The sequence below is a fragment of the Orcinus orca genome, chromosome 5, assembly GCF_937001465.1.
Source record: "Orcinus orca chromosome 5, mOrcOrc1.1, whole genome shotgun sequence".
In the NCBI taxonomy this organism is placed as follows: Eukaryota; Metazoa; Chordata; class Mammalia; order Artiodactyla; family Delphinidae; genus Orcinus; species Orcinus orca.
Window position 1 is genome coordinate 18,753,700 of NC_064563.1, and position 24,060 is coordinate 18,777,759.

A 24,060-nucleotide genomic window follows, 5' to 3' on the forward strand; every position below is an offset into this window, starting at 1 on the left:
TGGCTGGGTAATGAAGGAGGTAAGTAGTTAGGCAGTGATGGAAGAGGGCCTGTCAGACGGCAAGTGTACTGGAAGGTAGGAGGAACAACATATGCCTGAGCTTGATTGGGCATGGCAGAGTTGAGGAATGGAAAGTGGTTCTGTGTGAATAGAACTGAGTGTGGTGGAGAGAATGTAAATGACATGATCAGATTTGCAACTGAGGTAAAATACCTGATGTCCAGGGCCGAGCAATAATCAAACCAAGATGGGATCATAATTCTGTGATGAGGTTTAATTAAGCCAGAAGTCTCCCATGTTTTTTGCTATAGCAGGGTTTGAGTCCAGGGTACTGGGAAGTACGTAAAAGGTCACAGCTGTTGGTAAGTGGGTGGTTGAGAAGAGCCTCTTATGAGTGCTCAAAGAGGTTTGCAGGCTTGCCAGCTACTTCCTCTGTGTAAGTTGGGACTTTAAATTTTGCTGAAGAATGCTGAGTAGCCAGATATATGTGGCATTGCCTGTAACATTGAAGTACACACTGAAGGGTTTGGAGTCATTGGTCAAAGAGATTTTCTCAAGCCTTTGAGAGGAATCATGCACACATGGGAAGGTGATTTGACCCTGTCCGGCCACTCTGTCAAGTGATATCTTCTAAGAAGTACAATGTTTCTTTTAAATGCTGTGTCTAATGCATGATATGGAACAGCATGGAAGTCCCTGGCTGTATTTTGTAGGAGGTAAAACTCCATACCTCTTATCAAGTATTGCAGTGACCAGCCATTTTAAATAGGCTCACCAGAGCTGTATTTTTAAATGACCAGGTACGTGATATGTGAATACCTGAAAGAGGAGATTTCTATGATTCGCAAAGGCTTAGGGTGGTCCAAGAGCTATAAGATTTTTCAGGCTTCTGACTTCACCAAACTGTCAGTCCTTTAATGGGCTGCTCCGTTGCTTGGGCACAATGTTCCTCTTTCCCCATTAAACTTGATCCTCCTCCATTGAGTCTACCTCTGTTACCAAAGTCATACTGTGTCTTCCTTCACTCTTCTTCTTAATCACCCTCTCTGTTCAACCACATCCTCACCTCTTATTGATTGGTTCTACCGACTTCATTATCTCCTGCAACCATCTTGTTGTCTCCATTCCTACTGCGGCCAAGCTAGACCACACCAAGGTACCTTGTAATTCACTCATTGTTCTTTTTGGTAATGGACAGAAACTTGGGTTCTTAATGATATCCAAGGGCTTATAAATGGTAATTTATCAAACAGGTTATCATTTAAAAGACAGTGAAGGTCTCTGAGTCTTAAAACATTAAAATGGGGAAACAGAACTAAATAATACATAAGTTAATAAAAAGCGACAAACATAAGCATAGCATTTTGTTTCCCTAGATAAGGAAACTATTTATTCAACTAATATTTATGGAGTACCAAATATATATATCAGGTACTTTATAGGCATGGGAAATATAGCAGTGAACAAGACAGACAAAATCCTTGTGCCTATAGATATGATATTGTGGCAGGGTATATAGACAATTTGTTTTCAGAAATCAATCCAAAGACCAAAAAAAACACAAAAAGGACGAGACACTAAAATTTCTAAATTGTTGTTTTAAATTCTAGCAAAAGCTACTTATTCAAAATGTTTAAATGTTAATTCATAAAGAAGCCACAACTGGCAATAATTCAATTGTCATTTTTTCTAGATATAATAAAATGCAAAAGAGACAGAAGTCCCTCCAGTCCTCAGCAATGTCCACGTTGCATGAACCCCAGGACCTCTAAAGGCAGGCCCTTAGTTATGGTCCCAGCTGCAGCTTTCCTGTGTGCCAAGCCAACCATTGACCCCTCCCTGAAATTGAAGAGCCTGACTATTCTGGAAGATAGTGTTTCTGTGTCCATCTCTCCCCAAGATTTCATGGCACCCTTCGGCTCCCTGACTTTGAATATGACAGACCAGTCTGGAAATGAAGCTAACATGATCTGCAGTATCCAAAAGCCCTCAACAACATCATCCACTGCATTCACTGCAGAAAATGACTATATCATGCTAAACGCATCATTTTCAACATTTCTGGTGTGTAACATAGATTACAGTCACATTCAGCCAGTGTGGAAAGTGCTGGCTTTGTACAGTGACTCTCCTCTGATCCTAGAAAGGAGCCACTTGCTCACTGAAACACCACAACTCTGCTACAAATATAAACAGGTGGTACTGAAGCCTGAAGACATCTTTACCAACATCGAGGCTGATCTCAGAGCAGATCCCTCTTGGTTAATGCAAGACCAAATTTCCTTGCAGCTAAACAGACCTGCCACCACACTCAGTACACTGCAGATCCAGTACTCCAGCGATGCCCAAGTCACTTTACCAAGGGCAGAGAAGAAGCCAGAGAAACACAAATGGACCATGATTTCCAGGGATAACAATACTAAGCGGGAACGCACTGTTTTGGTCGGTGGGACCATTGACCTAGATTGCCCCAGCCAAGGAGACCCTCCCCCACAACTGGAGTGGCTTCTAGCTGATGGAAGTAAAGTGAGAGCCCCTTACGTTAGTGAGGATGGACGAATCCTGATAGACAAAAGTGGAAAACTGGAACTCCAGATGGCTGATAGTTTTGACACAGGCATATACCACTGCATAAGCACCAATTACGATGATGCAGATATTCTCACCTATAGGATTACGGTGGTAGAGCCCTACATAGAAGCTTATCAGGAAAATGGAGCTCGTCATGTAGTTTCCATTGGTGAAACACTTGACCTTCCATGCCATTCTACGGGTATCCCAGATGCCTCTGTCAGCTGGGTTCTTCCAGGAAACACTGTGCTCTATCAGTCCTCAAGAGATAAGCAAATTCTTAACAATGGCACATTAAGAATATTACAGGCGACTCAAAAAGACCAGGGTCATTATCGTTGTGTAGCAGCCAACCCATCAGGGATCGATTTGTTAATTAACAAAGTTTCAGTCAAAATAAAAGGGCAACAGCCAGTGGAGCATAATGTAGAAACAGATGGATCTGGGTTTGATGAGCCCAATGCCATTGCTCAGCGTAAGGACCCACCAGCTGCACAGCTCCCCACATCTGCTCCAGTGAGGGCTGAGGCTGGAAAACAAGTCTCAATCACAAGTAAGAATCCTAAGCATGGGGTGTTAATAGCCCAGCGGCGTGGAGATGCAACCAACCGACGTTTCGGAGAGCACAGGAGGCAGTTCCCTCCCTCTGCCCGGAGAATTGACCCACAACACTGGGCAGCACTACTGGAGAAAGCTAAAAAGAATATTGTGCCTGAGAAGCGAGAAAATACCATAACAAAGCCACCTCTACCAGTCACCCAACTCCTGGAAATACCTGGTGAGGAAGTAGACTCATCAGGCATGCTCCCTCCAGATGAGGAATTTATGGTCCTGGTGACTAAAGCTCCCAGTGTTCTGGCAAGGACAGTGACTGCTGATTCCAGAAAATCATCTGATAGCCCTGTGACAAGTATAACTGCTGGCACCCAAGTCTCCCCAATTGTGAGTCCACAGATACTACTGCCTGAAAAACCAAGAGGTTTCAAACCATCTACTACTATTAAAACCAAAGCCATGTCAAAGAGTATGAACACAACCACATCAAGCAAAATGCAAGGCACAACTAACCGAAATTTATCTACTATCTTTCCTCTACTACCTGAAGCAAGTCAATTTCAGGATACTGACGACATGGAGAGAAAAAGAGAGCATTGGCAAAGTGCACCCCCAGTAACAGTGGGGGCTACTACACTCAAAGATGTCCGTATCAAAATTCTGGGCAGTGCTAACAGTAAAGTTGATGTATTTTTAGGATCAGTAAATGCCACGAAGAGTCATCAGACGTCTGTAATAGGAGTCAGCGAACCCTGGAGCCATCATTCCCATTCTCACGTTACTCAAAAACCTAACACCTCTAAGCTCCCTTCACACCCATATGCTGGTGCTCATTCTCAGTTACACATTCCTAGAAATAGTACAATTAACACTCCACTGTCCAGACACTCTGGAAGACGGAGGAAAATTTGGAGCAGGGGGCGAACTCCAATTTTCCGACAGCATGGATACAACTTTGTGGGGCCAACACTCAGAGGTTCTTCTGTAGAAAGAACCACTGCATTTTTAGCCACAGAGCACAATGTGGAGTGCCCATCCTGTTCTCTCAGAGAAAGACTCACCACTGCTGCAGCAGCATTGCCTTTTCCAAGGACTTCCCCCATCACCCTCCCTGAAGCTAAAATTGCCAGAGTCATAGCAGAAGAATCTACAACTCTAGTCCACAATCCATCATTACTATTTGAGAAAAAACCAAATGTAGATGTTGAGAAAACAACACAGACAATAAAATATTTCAGTGCTGAAAGTACCCAAGTGACTCCAACTTGTGCAGTTGTGACTCATGCAACAAATATTAGTTACCCAAGCATGTCTAAAGCCAGTGAAGCTAAAAGAGATTCAGTGATCGTATCGCCACTTCCAGGTCCCACCATCAAGCCACCTATGCCTACTACTATAGCCATTACAAGACTTTCAAGAAGGAAAATTCCCTGGCATCATATCATTGTAAATAACCATATCCAAAAAGAAAAGCTAAAGAATCAGCAAAAATTTGGTTCACAAAAAAGCACAGACTTGGTTCTTCCTAAAATATCTCCTGCTTTACCCACAGATAAAGTTTCCCCCTTCCATTTCACAACACTCTCAGCAAGTGTGATGCAAATGCCATCCGTAACATCAGCTACAACTCACCACAGTACCACTAGAACACACAGTCGTATAAGTCTCCCTACAGTGAAGGAGCTGCCCTTCCCACCTGTTTACCCTACATCTCCTAGTAGCTCAAGCAAAGAATCAAGTACAGATTTCATATCACTGCAAACAGCCATGCTGACAACTACTCCTACTGCTCCTCCATCTATCATTATCAACAAAGCCCAAATAGCCAGACCCAGGGCACGAAAAGTACAAAGAATAAAGGAGCCTCAAAAGAATAGGAATGACCCAAATAACTCTCCCAGCCAGATTTCTGGCTTCATTACACCCACCACTGTGACACTTCCTGTTCTAACAGCAGCTGAAACTTCAACCAAACCCAGTGTGTCTGCTCTCACTCATTCTCTTCTAGAAAACATAAAAGAAATTTCAAGCACAATTGGTCTTCATCCAAGAACCTTTCATCTGACAGATGTGCTTGAAGAACCACCCCAGAAGAGCAGTCAGACTTTGAAGAGAACAGCTGCTTCTGAAACCACTTTGTCCAGCAAACGACACCAGAGTACCACCACTAGGAACACAATCCTTAGACGCTCAACGGTGCCAACCTTCCTGAGCGCCAGTGCCACTCCAATGCCAATTCCCACCTCCCCTCCCTTGAGTAACCAAAATGCAGTTGCTGACAATATGGCAACTCCCATTTTCAGGACGATGACAAGTACAATGGTCAAGTCACATGAATCCTCAAAGCACAATGCTCATCCACAGCAATTAGCAGTAACATCTCCCCAAACTCACCCAAATGCCAAGTTCACAACTGGAATCACCCACTTTATCTACTCCAATCAGTTACGTTCTACTTCTATGCCAGCACTAATAACAGCTAAATCACAGAATTCTAAGTTGACTCCCTCTCCCTGGTCAGAAAACCATTTTTGGCACAAGTCACACCCAGAAATGGCTGAAAAGGTCAAAAAGCCAGTAGTGAGCATACTGCCCACTCCAGATCTGCCAGAGGACACCACTCATGCTTCAAATTGGGATATACAGAAGAATGCAAAGAAAAGTAGCTTCGATAAGACACCAATTCAAAAAATAACAACTTCCAAATTCCTTCCCTTTGATTCTCTATCTAGGAATATATTGGAAAGGCCCAGAATAGTTGGAGGAAGAGCGGCAAGTTTTACTGTTCCAGCTAACTCAGATGCCTTTCTTCCTTGTGAAGCTGTTGGGAATCCCATGCCCACTATCCACTGGACCAGAGTCTCATCAGGTATTTGAAACTGTTTCTTTACGCTTCATCTTCTTTAGTTACAAAACAAGGAAAACACTGTGTTATGTTTTGGGGTTATGTAGCCAAATAATCAACATCAACCTCAGATTTCTCCAAGACTGAAACAATTAATATCCTTATTTGATATATGCATGGCTTTTTGCTCATTAGAAGGTTTTAAAACATACGTTAAGACCATTTTTTTGAAATGCTTTGAAAGCAGATCCAAAGAAATTGTGAGTGGTCACTGTGTTGAAGCATCTGGCTTTTACATTAAAATTAGTTTTATTTAAAAAAAAAAATCCAGAAATAACTTTACTAATCTGAAGACTAGGTGTCTTAATTTTAAATATATTTTTTTCCCAGTAGCCTAATAAAAAGATAGCGTTCCTCTTGAGACTTCCATGTGAGCAATTTATGTTTACTACCTAAACTTTGATGACCTATGGCTATAAATTTCTTTCTTCTTATCAGGACTTGATTTGTCTAAAAGGAAACAGAATAGCAGGTTCCAGGTGCTCCCCAATGGCACCCTGTCCATACAGAGGGTGGACCTTCAGGACCGTGGACAGTACCTGTGCTCAGCATCCAATCCATTTGGCACGGACCGCCTTCATGTCACCTTGTCCGTGGTTTCCTATCCCCCCAGGATCCTGGAGAGACATACTAAGGAGATCACAGTCCATTCCGGAAGCACAGTGGAACTGAAGTGCAGAGCTGAAGGCAGGCCCAGCCCTACAATTTCCTGGATTCTTGCAAACCAAACAGTGGTCTCTGAATCATCCGAGGGGAACAGGCAGGCCCTGGTGACATCTGACGGGACGCTGGTCATCCACAATCTCAGCGTTTATGACAGGGGCTTTTACAAATGCGTGGCCAGCAACCCAGTGGGCCAGGACGCACTGCTGGTTAAAATACAAGTTATTGCGGCCCCACCTGTTATTCTAGAACAAAAGAGGCAAGTTATTGCAGGGACTTGGGGTGAAAGTTTGAAACTGCCCTGTACTGCCAAAGGAACTCCTCAGCCCGGTGTTCACTGGGTCCTCTCTGATGGCAGCGAAGTGAAACCATTACAGTTCATCAATTCCAAGTTCTTATTTTCAAATGGAACTCTGTTTATAAGAAACATAGCCTCTTCAGACCGGGGCACTTATGAATGCATTGCTACCAGCTCCACTGGCTCAGAGAGAAGGGTGGTAATTCTTACAGTGGAAGAACGAGAGACTATCCCCAGGATAGAATTTGCATCCCAGAAATGGACGGAGGTGAATCTGGGGGACAAATTACTACTGAACTGTTCAGCCACTGGGGAGCCGAAACCGAAAATAATCTGGAGGCTACCATCCAAGGCTGTCGTCGACCAGCGGCACAGGTAAACCATACCTTTCTGTTGAGATTATCTTACTTAGCCGTACAACTTCTGAAGTGGTAAAAGGGGTAGAGCGAGAGTAGCAGCAGTGTTAGAGAGCACACAGACTCTACACAGAAAAGTAACTCGCTCTAAAGAAAACCTAATCATTTTGAGACTAACACAAAATAATACAAATTATACAAAAACCAAGTTTCTTACATGCCATACTCTAAGGGCCAGCTTCTTCCTGAGTTTATATAGTTAAAAAGGATAAAAAATCTCATTTGCTTCCATACTTGTGACAGTTTTAAAATGGTACCTGTGTAAATGTATTTATAATTTTTCTATCCAAAAATAAGAGGGAATGTTGTAAAGCAATCAAGTTCTGGAGAGATGCACTTCATTATTTCACTCTTCAGAATCTCCTAGTAAAGCATTTTCAATTTTAGTGCAATCTATACTTAATTTATGCTACCCTAAAACTGCAAAGCACTTTATGAAAGTCACAACATTAAGGCCTTCACAAAGTGAAATGTATTCAGGACCTCCAATCACTCTGACGGTGTCGGACACATATGTACACATACACACTTTCTCTAATATCTCCTGTTACAGGCATATTAATAGTGATTTTTAACTGTTTTCTATACAGATTAAATCTCTTTGAAGAATAAGTTTGAGTATTAATTTTTGCCATTTACATGACTTCATACAATGATGTTTCATAATATGACAGAAAAGATGGGGATGAACATTTCCCTTTTATATGTTTATTTATTTTTAATACATCCTTATTGGAGTATAACTGCTTCACAATACTGTGTTAGTTTCTGTTGCACAACAAGGCGAATGAGCCACATGCATACACATGTCCCCTCCCTCTTGAGCCTCCCTCCCACCCTCCCTATCCCACCCCTCTAGGCATCACAAAGCACCCAGCCGATCGCCCTGTGCTATGCTGCTGCTTCCCACCAGCCAACTATTTTAGGTTCGGTAGTGAATATATGTTAATGTTGCTCTCACTTCGCCCCAGCTTCACGCTCCCACCCCATGTCCTCAAGTCCATTTTCTATGTCTGTCTCTTTATTCTTGCCCTGCAACTAGGTTCATCAGTACCATTTTTTTTTTATTCCATATATATGTGTTAGCATACGGTATTTGTTTTTCTCCTCCTGACTTACTTCACTCTGTATGACAGACTCTAGGTCCATCCACCTCACTCCAAATAACTCAGTTTTGTTTCTTTTTATGGCTGAGTAATATTCCATTGTATATATTTGTCACATCTTCTTTATCCATTCATCTGTCGATAGACATTGAGGTTGGTTCCATGTCCTGGCTATTGTAAATAGTGCTGCAATGAACATTGTGGTACTGTCTCTTTTTGAATTATGGTTTTCTCAGGGTATATGCCCAGTAGTGGGATTGCTGGGTCGTATGGTAGTTCTATTTTTAGTTTTTTAAGGAACCTCCATACTGTTTTCCATAGTGGTTTTATCAATTTATATTCCCACCAACAGCACAGGAGGGTCCCCTTTTCACCACACCCTTTCCAGCATTTCTTGTTTGTACATTTTTTTGATGACGGCCATTCTGACTGGTGTGAGGTGATACCTCCTTGTAGTTTTGATTTGCATTTCTCTAATAATTAGTGATGTTGAGCATCTTTTCACGTGCCTCTTGGCCATCTGTATGTCTTCCTTGCTGAAATGTCTATTTAGGTCTTCTGCCCATTTTTTAACTGGATTTTTTTGATATTGAGCTCCATGAGCTGTTTGTGTATTTTGGAGATTAAGTCTTTGTTTATTGTTTCATTTGCAAATATTTTCTCCCATTCTCAGGGTTGTCTTTTTGTATTGTTTATGGTTTCCTTTGCTGTGCAAAAGCTTTTAAGTTTAATTAAGTCCCATTTGTTTATTTTTGTTATTTCTGTTACTCTAGCAGGTGGGTCAAAAAAGATCTTGCCATGGTTTATGTCAAAGAGTGTTTTTCCTGTTTTCCTCTAAGAGTTTTATAGTGTCTGGTCTTACATTTAAGTCTTTAATCCATTTGGGGTTTATTTTTGTGTATGGTGTTAGGTAGTATTCTAATTTCATTCTTTTACATGTAGCTGTCCACTTTTCCCAGCACCATGTATCAAAGAGGCTGTCTTTTCTCCATTGTATATTCTTGCCTCCTTTGTCATAGATTAGGGGTCTATAGGTGCGTGGGTTTACCTCTGGACTTTCTATCCTGTTCCATTGACCTATATTTATGTTTTTGTGCTAGCACCATACTGTCTTGATTACTGTAGCTTTTTGGTATAGTTTGAAGTCAGGGAGCCTGATTCCTCCCACTCCGTTTTTCTTTCTAAAGATTGCTTTGGCTATTCAGGGTCTTTTGTATTTCCATACAAATTGTAAATTTTTTTGTTCTAATTCTGTGAAGAATGCCATTGGTAGTTTGATAGGGGTTGCACTGCATCTGTAGATTGCTTTGGGTAGTATACTCATTTTCACAATATCAATTCTTCCAATCCAAGAACGTGGTATATTTCTCCATCTGTTTATATCGTCTTTGATTTCTTTCATCAGTGTTTTACAGTTTTCTGAGTACAAGTCTTTTGCCTCCTTAGGCAGGTTTATTCCTAGGTATTTTATCCTTTTTGTTGCAATGGTAAATGGGAGTGTTTGCTGAATTTCTCTTTCTGATTTTTCGTTGTTGTTGTATAGGAATGCCAGAGATTTCTGTGCATTAATTTTGTACCCTGTTACTTTTACCAAATTCATTGATTAGCTCTGGTAGTTTTCTGGTGGCATCTTTAGGATTTTCTATGTATAGTATCATGTCATCAGAAAACAGTGACAGATTTACTTCTTTTCCGATTTGGATTCCTTTTATTTCTTTTTCTTCTCTGATCGCTGCGGCCAGGACTTCCAAAACTATGTTGAATAAGAGTGGCGAGAGTGGACATCCTTGTTTTGTTCCTGATCCTAGTGGAAATGCTTTCAGTTTTTCACTGTTGAGTATGATGCTTGCTGTGGGTTTGTCATAAATGGCCTTTATTATGTTGAGGTGGTTTCCCTCTATGCCCATTTTCCGGAGAGTTTTTATGATAAATGGGTCTTGAATTTTGTCAAAAGCTTTTTCTGCATCTATTAAGATGATCATATGGTTTTTATCCCTTAATTGGTTAATGTGGTGTATCACATTGATTAATTTGCATATATTGAAGAATCCTTGCATCCCTGGGATAAATCCCACTTGATCATGGGGTATGATCCTTTTAATGTGCTGTTGGATTCTGTTTGCTAGCATTTTGTTCAGGATTTTTGCGCCTATGTTCCTCAGTGATATTGGCCTGTAGTCTTCTTTTTTTGTGATATCTTTTTCTGATTTTGGTGTCAAGGTGATGGTGGCTTTGTAGAATGAATTTGCGAGTGTTTCTCCCTCTGCAATTTTTTGGAAGAGTTTGCGAAGGATCGGTGTTAGCTCTTCTCTAAATGTTTGATAGAATTGGCCTGTGAAGCCAACTGGTCCTGGACTTTTGTTTGTTGGAAGATTTGAAATTACAGTTTCAATTTCATTACTTGTGATAGGTCTGTTTATAGTTTCTAATTCTTCCTGGTTCAGTCTTGGAAAATTGTACCTTTCCAAGGATTTGTCCATTTCTTCGTGGTTGTCCATTTTATTGGTATATCGTTGTTTGTAGTAGTCACTTATAATGCTTTGTATTTCTGCAGTGTCAGTTGTGATTTCTCCTTTTTTCATTTCTAATTCTATTGATTTGAGTTTTCTCCCTTTTTTTCTTGATGAGTCTGGCTAAAGGTTTATCAATTTTGTTTATCTTCTCAAAGAACCAGCTTTTAGTTTTATTGATCTTTGCTATTGTTCTCTTTGTTTCTATTTCCTTATTTCTGCTCTGATCTTTATGATTTCTTTCCTTCTGCTAACTCTGGGTTTTGTTTGTTCTTCTTTCTGTAGTTCCTTTAGGCGTAAGGTTAGATATAGTTGAGATTTTTCTTGTTTCTTGAGGTAGGCTTGTATAGCTATAAACTTCTCTCTTAAAACTGCTTTTGCTGCACCCCATAGGTTTTGGATCGTGTTTTCCTTGTCATTTGTCTCTAGGTATTTTTTAATTTCCTCTTTGATTTCTTCAGTGATCTCTTGGTTACTTAGTAACGTATTGTTTAGCCTCCATGTGTTTGTGTTTTTTATGTTTTTTTCCTGTAATTGATTTCCAATCTCATAGCATTGTGGTCAGAAAAGATGCTTGATACGACTTCAATTTTCTTAAATTTTCCAAGGCTTGATATGTGACCCAAGATGTGATCTGTCCTGGAGAATGTTCCACGTGCACTTGAGAAGAAAGTGTATTCTGCCACTTTTGGGTGGAATGTTCTATAAATATCAATTAGACCTATCTGGTCTCTTGTGTCATTTTTTTTTCTTTCCAGTACGTGGGCCTCTCACCGCTGTGGCCTCTTCCGCTGTGGAGCACAGGCTCCAGAAGCACAGGCCCAGCGGCCACGGCCCACGGGCCCAGCCACTCTGCGGCATGCGGGATCCTCCTGGACCGGCGCACGAACCCGCGTCCGCTGCATTGGCAGGCGGACTCTCAACCACTGCACCACCAGGGGAGCCCTCTTGTGTCATTTAAAGCTTGTGTTTCCTTATTTATTTTCTGTTTGGATGATCTGTCCATTGGTGTAAATGGGGTGTTAAAGTTCCCTACTATTATTGTGTTACTGTCGATTTCCCCTTTTATGGCTGTTAGCATTTTCCTTATGTATTGAGGTGCTCCTATGTTGGGTGCATAAACATTTATAATTGTTATATCTTCTTCTTGGAGTTATCCTTTGATCATTATGTAGTGTCCCTCCTTATCTCTTGTAACAGTCTTTATTTTAAAGTCTATTTTATCTGATACAAGTATTGCTGCTCCAGCTTTCTTTTGATTTCCATTTGCATGGAATATCTTATTCCATCCCTTCACTTTCAGTCTGTACATGTCCCTGAAGTGGTCTGACTTGTGTCTCTTATAGACAGCATATAGGTGGGTCTTGTTTTTGTATCCATTCAGCCAGTTTGTGTCTTTTGGTTGGGGCATTTAATCCATTTACAGTCAAGGTTATTATTGATATATATGTTCCTATTACCATTTGCTTAATTGTTTTGGGTTTGTTTTTGTGGGTCTTTTTCTTGTCTTGTGTCTCCTGCTTAAAGAAGTTTCTATAGCATTTGTTGTAAAGCTGGTTTGGTGGTGCTGAATTCTCTTAGCTGTTGCTTGTCTGAAAAGCTTTTGATTTCTCTGTTGAATCTGAATGAGATCATTGCTGGGTAGAGCAATCTTGGCTGTAGGTTCTTCTCTTTCATCACTTTAAGTACGTCCTGCTACTCCCTTCTGGCCTGCAGAGTTTCCACTGAAAAATCAGCTGATAACCTTATAGGGATTCCTTTGTGTGTTATGTTTGGTTTTTCCCTTGCTGTTTTCAATATTTTTTCTTTTAATTTTTGTTAGTTTGATTAATATGTGTCTTGGTGTGTTTTTCCTAGGGTTTATCCTGTATGGGATTCTCTGTGCTTCCTGGACTTGGGTGACTATTTCCTTTCCCATGTTAGGGAAGTTTTCAACTATAATCTCTTCAAGTGTTTTCTCAGACTCTTTCTTTTCCTCTTCTTCTTCTGGGACCCCCTATAATGAGAATGTTGGTGCATTTTGTGTTGTCCCAGAAGTCTCTGAGATTGTCTTCAATTCTTTTCATTCTTTTTTTCTTTATTCTGCTCCTCAGCCATTATTTCCACTATTTTGTTTTCCAGCTCACTTATTCGTTCTTCTGCTTCAGTTATTCTGTTATTGATTCCTTCTAGTGTATTTTTCGTTTCAGTTATTACATTGTTCACCTCTGTTTGTTTGCTCTTTAGTTCTTCTAGATCTTTGTTAAACATTTCTTGTATTTTCTCAGTCCATGCCTCCATTCTATTTCTGAGATTCTGGATCATCTTTACTATCATTACTCTGAATTCTTTTCCAGGTAGATTGCCTATTTCCTCTTCATTTATTTGGTCTTGTAGGTTTTTGCCTTGCTCCTTCATCTGTGACATATTTTTTTGCCATCTCATTGTTTTTTTTTTTATGAGTGGGATTGTATTCCTCTCTTACTGGTTGTTTGGCCTGAGGCTTCCAACACTGGGCTTTGTAGGCTACTGTGTAGAGCTGGGTCTTGGTGCTGAGATGAAGAACTCTGTAGGAACTCACTCCATTGAATATTCCCTGGGGTCTGAGGTTCTCTGTTAGTCCAGTGGTTCGGACTCACAGCTCCCACTGCAGGAGCTTTGGCCCACTCGTAGGCTCGTGAACCAAGATCCTGTAAGCCACCTGGGGTGGCAAAAAAAAGAAAAAAACCCCACAATAACAAAGTAAAAAATTAGACTAGGAAACTAACAGATATGTTAGGAATATAAAAATAAAAATATAGATCTATCAACAACCAGAAGGTACAACAGTACCACAATAGTGAAAAAGAGGAGGAGGGGAAAAAAAAAAAAAGGCTGGAAATAGGCCTTGGCTGTGGAGGGCAGGGTCTAAGCAAGGGTGAGGTTTGGGTGGTGGGTGGGGCCAATGGTCAGGACCATGACAGGGCTGGAAAAGGCCTTGGGGGCTCTTGGGGGGGGGTGGGACTTAGGCTCAAGGAACAGAAGGGGCCCAGGCATGCCCCACACCCCTGCTCTCAGAGGGCAGGGGACCTCACCTGGGAGCCCAGCAGGCTTTCTGGGCTCAAACGCCCTCTGCTCCTCTCCCACTCCTCCCAGAGGGACCCTCCCGCCTGCCTCTCCTGATCTCCCCAGCCTCAGGGTCACTGATCCTGTCTGGCCTCCACTTCACCTCCCCCTCTTAGTCCCCCTATGTCCTACCGGTTCACTTTGGGGTTCCTCCCGTCTCCTTGGGTGTCAGAGTCCCCTACCAGCGGCCAGTTGGTACCATAGTTGTGGGGAAACGCTAACTCTGCATCTTCCCATGCTGCCATCTTGACTCTGCCTCCATGTTTATTAATAGAAAATATCCATGCAAGAGAAATTATACATGAGTTTATGCTTAAAAGAATAGATTTTTTTCTAGTGTCAAACTATAAGTTGCTAACGGATATAGTTAAGGAAGTTAATTTGTGATCTTTAACTCCAAAGTAAATGTTAATTTTCAAATAAGTCATGAAAATTACCTAAATTTTAAATTGAAATTTAGATTTAAAATTTAAAAATGCTGGGTTACGAAATGTAAACTTCACAACTCACATGTTTATGCTTGTTATCTACTATATGTATACCCATTTGTAGCATCAAATATTTTCAGTAGTTTACCAGTTTTTGTATATAATAATATTGGTATGTCTGTTTCATCACCCTGCAGCACATGAGGGTGAGTCTCATTTACCCAGAGACTGCTCATTATTCTGCGTAATTCTGAATACAATTTTACTACCCATGCAGAAACCAATGCAAGAAGTGTAGAAGGCATTACACTTGTGATGGGAATAACAGATAAATTTCTAATTTTAGGTTGTAAAAACAATGTCTAAAATGTTTACTGGGCATTAGGTCAATTTTTAAGAATGGAAGAGGTGTGAAAAAATGTAAGGGAATGTCTTAAAAAGTTAATCCAAAGGAATGTCTAAAACACATTAAGCATCTTAGAATAAATCTCGACCAATAAATCTCGCCCTAGGTAGTCCAACAAATCTTTCAGAGTTTGATAGCAAAGATATTAGGTAGGCTGTTTATATTTTGTTTTGGGAAAGCACTTACAAAACACAGAAAGATTGTTCATATTTTGGAAGAGGCAACAGAGTGTGTAAGATCAGAGATGCTATCACAGGCCCACTAGAGGTACTGTCATTCTTTTCTTTCATAATGAACTACAACTTGTTTGCTAACTGAACACTTCAGTGATTATTCTGCAACTAACCCACTCAGAAAGGCAAGAATACTCTTTACTTAGATGCTTTAGATGTCAAGAGAAATTAAAAGGGCACGTCTGCTGGAAAAAAAAAAAAAGTCCTTCCTGTTGCCACTTCTTGGCTCTGTAAGTCTGAATTTATTTTAGATTCTAAAAATTAAAATTTTCATCATAACTATGCTCATCCAAGTCTATTCCACCATCAACAAAATAAGCAAAACGTTTTACTTTTTTAAAGCCTACTTGTCAGGTGAACGTTGCCTTTTCTGAATTTTTTTTTTAACCATCTCAGACTTAACAGCACCACTGGTCTACCTCCATGACTTTAAATATGACTTACGTGACCTATGTTTCAGGACAGAATTGTGTTTCCTCTTCTTTGGAACCTTGCTTCTCATGACCTGGGGGCTTGTTACAAGAACAGAAACTCAGGCCCCATCCCAGACGGGCAGAATCAGAATCTGCATTTTAAAAAGATCCCCAGGTGAATCACATGCGCAATAAGGTCCAAGAAACACTGCTCTAAAAGACTGCAGATGCTTGCCTGTGCATTAATTTTCATAAAGAATTCCCTTTCTTTTACTCAGGGAAAACTTCCACTTTCAAAAGTAAATTTTCCCTTAAAAATATCAGTTTTTAAAAGGAAACAGTTACAGTTCTCTTTTTATATATTACAACTTCCAGATGCATCAGATTTGGGAGTGAGGAAAGGTCATTTTGAGTCATTGGTTTTCAAAGGGTTGTCCTCCTACCAAGAGCGTTAGCATCGCCTGAGAACTTGAGTCCGATTCTGTGTTTTGACATGCAATCTGTGTTCTTAAAAGCTGTCCAGATGATTACAGCGCACACTCAAATTTGAGACTGTTTCGCAAACTTTAATGTTCATAAAGTCACCCGGGAAGTTTGTCAAACACTGGGTTCCCGGATCCCTGGCTAGATCTATTGGATCAGAATCTCTGAACAGTGAAACCAGGAAATATGCATCTTAAATTAGACCCCATGTAATTCCAATGCAGGTAATGAGGGAACTGCATTAAATACCAAGATTTAGAGCAGTGGTTCTTAGACTTTGCTGCACATGAGAGTCATTTGGAAAACTGAGGCCAAGGTCACATTCCACACCAATTAAGTCAGAAATTCTGGAGGTGGGACCCAGGCAACAGCACTATTTTATACAAATGATTTTAATGTGCACCCGAGTTTGAGAAACAGAGCTCTTAGAAAGCATTAGGAAAGAATGATTGATAGCAGGTGGCAGTGTAGCATGGTGAAAAGGGCAAGTTACTATGTCTGTCTAAGTATCTTTTTTTTTTTTTGGCTGTATAGTGGGGAACTACCTAAAGATTAAAAAATGAATGCAAAGACCCTTGTAGTTTCCATTCCTTTTTCTAAGTGCATCCATTATGATGACCTTCCTTTGGTTTATATGCAAGACAAGTTCTTTCCAGGCTTGAGGGGAAAAAAAAAAAAAAAGAATATCAGCACTTGTAAGTTGTCCTACAACAAATACTCTTCCTACTTATGGTATGTTTTCTTGAAGGTAAAAAATGACTTGAGGCTGTTTGACTTGCTTAGCAGTTATGCTGTGAATATGCTGTGAAAGGCCATCCACACTTTTCTCTCTCGTTTCACCCACCTGCTTAGCTCATGTTGCCAAAGAACTAGGAAGAAAAACTTGTACGGAGATTTCCACCTATGGGTGTTTTTGATTGCGTTTTTAGCAGTTACTCAGTTTCCACTGGTCTTTTTGAAAAACTAGATTTGGTTTTACCAGGAAAGGTCTGCCACCTGATGGTTCAATGTGGTAATAGCAGGCTGTGTAGTGGCTTCAGAGAGAAAAATGGTCTTCACGGAGTTCAACATAATGCAGAGACCAGAGTCACGGTACAGCTGCCTGCAGAGATGGATGCTTTAGTAAGCTTCTAATGTGTCTTACCTTGGCATTTTCTCTCTTTATAAAAAAAAGTAAAACTCATTTTCTAACCAAATAACTGATTACTAATATCTCTTTAAAAAGGAAAACCTGGTATCTTTTCTGAGCAAGTAAATTTGTATGAAAGTTGTTCTTTACTGACGTATATCACAAAATCATTTGATGTGTACAAGTGGTCAAGACCGTCATGGGTCTAGGAAACTGGTATTTCTAATATTCTCGTCACCATGAAAATTCTTTTTAATTGAAACGCAGAGGCGATTCATTTGAAGTCCATCTAAGACATAGTGCTTGTCTGCACTAAATCATATCTGTGCAGCTAATTTCATCTTTCAGAATAGCTTAAAAGACAGTGATTTTAATTCCATTGCAACAGTTTAAGAAAATGTCCATAAAGCTAATCCTGTGTAAATAAGTCTTCCACCCCTTGTTAGTACCTGCATACTCAATCCGTCTCTTCTTTCCTCAGAATGGGCAGCCGCATCCAAGTCTACCCAAATGGATCCCTGTTTATTGGATCAGTGACAGAAAAAGACGGTGGAGACTACTTGTGTGTGGCGAGAAACAAGATGGGGGACGATCTGACCCTGATGCACGTCAGCCTAAGACGGAAACCTGCCAAAATTGACCACAAGCAACATTTTAAAAGGCAGGTTTTTCACGGGAAAGACTTCCAAGTCGATTGCATGGCTTCCGGCTCACCAGTGCCCGAGATATCCTGGAGTCTGCCCGATGGGACGATGATAAATAACGCCATGCAGGCCGACGACAGTGGCCACGGCACCAGGAGGTTCACCCTCTTCGACAATGGAACCTTATACTTCAACAGAGTCGGGATGGCAGAGGAAGGAGATTACACTTGCCATGCCCAGAACACTCTAGGGAAGGATGAAATGAAAGTCCACCTAACAGTCATAACAGCCGCCCCACGGATCCGGCAGGGTTACAAGACCAACACGAGAGTCAAGGCTGGAGACACAGCCGTGCTTGACTGTGAGGTCACTGGGGAACCCAAGCCAAAAGTATTTTGGTTGCTGCCTTCCAATGACATGGTTTCATTCTCTAAGGACAGGTACGCATTTCACGCCAACGGGTCTTTGTCTATCAACAGAGTGAAACTGCTCGATTCCGGAGAGTACGTATGTGTGGCACGAAATCCCAGTGGGGATGACACCAAAATGTACAAACTGGACGTTGTCGCCAAACCTCCATTAATCAATGGTCTGTATGCAGATAAAACCACCATTAAAGCCACGGCGGTGAGGCATTCCAAAAAACACTTCGACTGCAGAGCCGCAGGGACACCATCGCCTCACATCATGTGGGTCATGCCAGGCAATATTTTCCTCACAGTTCCGTACTATGGAAGCAGAATCACAGTCTATAAAAATGGAACCCTGGAAATCAGGAATGTGAGGCTTTCAGATGCAGCCAATTTTACCTGTGTGGCTCGGAATGAAGGAGGAGAGAGTGTGCTGGTGGTACAGTTAGAAGTCCTGGAAATGCTGAGAAGACCGACGTTCAGAAATCCACATAATGAAAAAACCGTTGCCCAGCTTGGAAAGTCCACAGCATTGCATTGCTCTGTTGATGGAAACCCACCACCTGAAATAATCTGGATTTTACCAAATGGCACACAATTTCCCAATGGACAAAACAATGCTCAGTATCTAATAGCAAGTAACGGCTCTTTTATCATTTCTAAAATGACTCGGGACGATACAGGAAAATATCGGTGTGCAGCAAGAAATAAAGTTGGCTATATTGAGAAATTAATTGTATTAGAAATTGGCCAAAAGCCAGTGATTGTCACTTATGCGCGAGGAACAGTTTACAGTATCAGTGGAGACACTCTGTCGTTGCACTGTGTCTCTGATGGAAGCCCTAAGCCACGTATCAAATGGACTGTGCCAAGTGGTTACGTAATAGACGGGCCTCAGATCAGTGGAAAATACATACTGCATGAAAACGGCACCTTGGTCATCAAAGAGGCAACAGCTTACGACAGAGGAAGCTACGTTTGTAAGGCTCAAAACAGTATTGGCCATGCACTGATTACTGTTCCAGTAATGGTTGTGGCCTACCCTCCCCGAATTACAAATCGCCTACCCAGGAACGTCCTCACAAGGACAGGCGTGGCTGTTCAGCTCCGCTGTGTGGCCCTGGGAGTCCCCAAGCCAGAAATCACCTGGGAGATGCCTGACCACTCCCTGTTCTCAGGGGCACACGAAGGGAGGACACGTGGAATTCAACGTTTTCACCCACAAGGTACCCTAGTCATTCAGAATCCTCAAACCTCAGATTCTGGGATATACAGATGCACAGCAAAGAATCCACTTGGAAGTGATTACGCAACAACTTACATCCAAGTAATCTGACAGAAAATAAAACTACCTGAACAAAGTCAACATCTGGACAGAACTTACTTTTTGGAAGAAGTTTAATCAAAGGCAGCCATAGGCATGTAAATGAATTTGAATACACTTACAATATTAAATTTATAATAGACATGCAAAAAAAAGGACTTGTAAATAAATGCATTATGAACTGATACTGATTTTTTTCATAATGGATCTCAAAACAAACTTTTAACTTAAGGCACTTTTATTTTGCCAACAAATAACAATGAACATTAAGAGAAAACGATCGACCATAAAATAACAAGTGGATAATGTACCTGAATTCTTCATTAAAGAATGGACTTTTTTTCTTTCATTACCATTTGCCTAGTGTCCACCTTCTATTAATCAATGTTACAAGCATGGCGCTGAGGACAGACATAATGGAAAAGATGATTAAATTTGCGGTCAATGTAAATTTGCCATCCTGATGTATAAATACTGTGGTCGGTTTATAAATATTTTACTAAAACCCACAGAAAATAAGCGCTGAACTGTTTTATGATTCACCATTTTGTGCACACTGAAAATTTTCATTGATGGGGAATAGAAAAAAAAGTTTTAATAACTGCATTTAAAAATAAATGCAGGCTGAATTTCCACTTGTAAGACAGCAACTTAACACCTGCACATCATAAAACGTGAAAAGGGAGTTGATTACATCTATCCCAAATAAAGCCATTAAAAAGTTTTTAAAATACACAAACTTCTTTATAACTTCAAAATCCAGCTCAGGCACCCCTGGTTTGGAACTGTTTGTTTATAAGGAAAAATTTTCTTAGGAGGAATCGTTGCTCTATGAGCGTCTATTCTAGAAGGTGATAATCCTTTGTGACAGGGAAATGTTTGGGAAAATCTAGACCGAATACATATAATGGAGTTTCACTGTAGTTAAAATTTGATCAACCCTATACAAAATATTGCTTTTTGTAATTCACTGAATTTATTTATATTACATGCTTAATTCAACCTGAATTAATTTAAGGGACAATATGATTCAGCTTTCCTAACTCTAGAGGCTAGGATTTTCCAGTGTAATTTCTCCAGCATCTATTCAAATATTTGCCTATTATTTAAGAAGACTTATAGGAGACTTAATAAATGAAAAAGAAGAAAATGCCATAGGTCTTGCTCAGATAGCTCAGCACACAAAACCGAGAACTACATTTTTCCCTGTCAATCAGTTGAGACGGGGGGAGGGGGGGGACTCCATTTTGTTTTCATCACACCAACTTTCAGCTTGCCCCACCTAAAGAGGTGACCTGATTCCTACGTTCTTTGATGTTGGTATCCTATGGCCATAAGCGGTCAAGGGCTACTCGTTCTAACAGTGATCTCATTCTACTTCCGGACCAAGAGGAATTAAAAAAAAGAGGACAAACGTAACCCTATTAGGTAGAAGCCTACTATGTAAACAGGTATATCTAAGGGCTTCTTATGTCCAACTCCATTCTATTTCAAAGTCTTTAAGGGGAACTGGGGTCTCCATCTTATCCTAAGATAACTTCCTCTTTGTCTCACCAAGCAAATTACCAGGTTCTGCCGAAGGACAGGGCTTTCCTTTGTGATCATTTCAAGGCAAATCAATGCATATTCTAAAAAAGAAAAAGAAAACTCTCAGGAGAGAGGATTAAATGGGAGGAAATATGATAAGAATAGATTGAAAATTCCAGTTTCTCTCTGTATAGGACACAGGGGAAAACCAGTTCTAGGTTTTTCCTCAACTCTCTGTAGAATTGAACCATATCTTAGCTTTCCCACCGGAAAAAAAAAAGGAGACGACAGCAACAAAAAGCTATGTCCCACAGCTTTCAAGTGCAAAATGATTAATAAATTAATTTCACTAACTTCTGCAAAATATAAAGTGCATACAAATGCTATGCAATTATAACACTCATTCTTGAAACAGTCTTACTTCTGTTTGCAATATTGAGCTACAAATATATATGGTTCAAACTGAAAAGTGGCATTTTAAACACCAGTAATTCTTGAGAAGAAGTAAAACAACAATCAGGACAGAACATGACTGGTACTCACTAGGCACGACATTCACATTTCAGTTGTTTTGCCAAGGCAGTCATTAGATGACAGATTACTTTGAAGAAAAAATAACTTCATGAGCTCTAAGTATGACTCTCAAGAGGGAAAAAACCAAAAAACAAAAAAAAACCCCTGATATACAAAACCAGCTGAAATGTCAAGATTCATCTTCTGAAAGCAGATAGAACATGTTAATTTAGTGAAAAGAATGGTCTTTAATGTTTTGGCAAAGTCTTTTCCAGCCCAGAGTAAACATGAAATGAGCGGGCTGGAGCGAAATCGTTTCACAGTGTACAAAGCAGTTCACATGGATGCTGCCACAGCAAAGTAAGCGGACATGTATTTGAGGTCATTTGCATGAGTCAAATTTTGCAATGAGTAACTCACCTGGGAAGATATAAATTATTTATATAATGATTTGCAAAGGAAATGATCTACTAAAGTTGTACCAGCTACATTTAAAAAAAGTAGTTCTACATGGTTTGCTCATTATAGACAAATCTATTCACAGTATGCTCGACTACGTTACATGTAAATTCACATGGCAAAAGAAAATGAATTAACACAGAACATGGGAAAATATCCCCCACATGTTTTAAAATGCCCTGCAATTTTCACATTCAAAATTTTATGCATCTAAATCTAAAAAAATATTATATGGAATACTCTTAAGTTACACAAACTGATAATAATTTACTGTATTTTTCACTCTAATAGGAGCAAATTACCACATACTTGAACAAAGTTAAAATAGTTACTATTTCTTTATAATAAATTTGATGTATAATTTACTTTACTTGTGCTTTTTGCACCAATTTATAAATACAGTATATGCAATACACAACCAAGACAGACACCAACATTAATAGTTAAATTCAAAATAGCAAATACTTACCATACAAAATAAACAGCAAATACATCTCTTATGAAAACCAGAGCCCCCCTGGACTTGGGGGCCAGATTCTCTAGAAACCATGTCAAGTTTGAGCACTGTGGAATCTCAGGCCAGCTGCGAGATTTTTTTCTCAAGTTGGCATAAGGTTCAGGAGAACCAAAACTGGACAGAGTCATTTTTGCCAAATCTGGCAAATAATTGGAACAATTCCACTGTGGTTCGTTCCGGCCTTTAGAATTTACATGTTGTACCTTCACAAAGACTCTGGTCAATGATCTCGCCACTGAAAACAAATTTAGTAGTACAGCTACTTCTAACAGGCTTCCACGTACCTTAGGGTGGCTCTCACAGAAGCCTTGGTTTAAGTTCTTGGTCTAAGAAGTTTAAGTACTAAGCAACAATCTGTTTCAGCACCTTTTGACCACAACAAAAGCAAAGAAAAATCCTACATAAATAAGAACAAAGTTCATAAAGTGCTTAAGAAATTACAAACATTTCAAATTAGAGCGATGCAAATAAATGTCCATTTTGCCACCAAAGGTGAATGCAGAATAAATGGGTCGCTTTCCTGTCAAGATCTGACATGCCTTTCAAATCAGTAGTTTGGTCCGGCACAGTGTGCAAAAAAAAAACCCAAAACAAAAAAAAACCCCCAAAAAACCAAACTTCATCATTAATGAATACATAAATATTTAAAATCCACCATAATCCATTCTTTCTATAACTACGAGATTCAATAAAAGCACCAATTTCAAAAGGTCTGCTACCAAACTCTTCCTGGCGTAGGCCCACATGATCCACATTTTTAAACCTACTTTCTAATGGAATGAAACAAAACCAAACCACACCTTTTCCTTTACATTTTGTTTAAACGCCTTTGTATGAAATGTAGCGTAAAATATAGGAAAACGCCAAAGAAATGAAAGAACAAAGGGACATTTCTAAAGGTGACTAATGCATTAAATGTGATTTTCTATTTTTCAGTGCAAACAAAAAACTTCATGTCTTTGTCCTCTTCCAGACTCAGAAGTGTGAAGGATGCCCGTAGGGCGTCACTCCTTGCTGTGGCTGGTTACCTAATGAGAAAAAGAAAATCCAATAAAATTGCAGACGCAAAATTATGCCACAGATCGGTGGCACGCTCTTGTCACTGTTCCTCTATTCCTGAGGCTGGTACTGAAAGCAGACTGACTGGTCAGGAAGTATAACACTAGCCCAGACACCTGTGCGGCCAAGGTCTTAATACCACTGCTCGATTCATTCTGCAGAGGGGCCACCTCTATATCAGAGTCCCACAACGGCCAGCAAGAGGCCTTGGGATGAAGGTCATTGGCCCGTCAAAAGTCTGTATCCCTGAGCTAACAAACATCTCAATACGAACATAAAAAAGGACTGTAAGTATCATAAAACATGAAAAGATCTGGAAACTTCATAAAAGCACATCAGAGATTCTACTTTAACACTGACGTTACAATAGGTGAGAGAGAAGTAGCTTGAAAGGGGCAATTTTCTGC

At 40.2% G+C, this 24,060-nt stretch overlaps 2 protein-coding genes across 3 annotated transcripts in view; one reads left to right on the top strand and one right to left on the bottom strand.

Moving 5' to 3' along the window:
• Nucleotides 1-19,650, top strand: part of IGSF10 (immunoglobulin superfamily member 10) — a 38,626-nt gene extending 18,976 nt beyond the window's left edge. Inside the window, exons 4-6 of the mRNA XM_033402733.2 lie at nucleotides 1,694-5,995; nucleotides 6,470-7,367; nucleotides 17,682-19,650. Of these exons, the coding sequence (XP_033258624.2) occupies nucleotides 1,694-5,995; nucleotides 6,470-7,367; nucleotides 17,682-19,590 (7,109 nt within the window). The 3' untranslated portion in view covers nucleotides 19,591-19,650. The remainder of the gene's footprint in view (nucleotides 1-1,693; nucleotides 5,996-6,469; nucleotides 7,368-17,681) is intronic.
• An 852-nt stretch (nucleotides 19,651-20,502) lies between these two features.
• MED12L (mediator complex subunit 12L) overlaps nucleotides 20,503-24,060 on the bottom strand; it is a 329,841-nt gene continuing 326,283 nt past the window's right edge. For both annotated transcript variants that reach the window (XM_033402722.2, XM_049710167.1), the window contains one exon: nucleotides 20,503-23,622. In XM_033402722.2, the coding sequence (XP_033258613.1) occupies nucleotides 23,570-23,622 (53 nt within the window). In that variant the 3' untranslated portion in view covers nucleotides 20,503-23,569. The remainder of the gene's footprint in view (nucleotides 23,623-24,060) is intronic.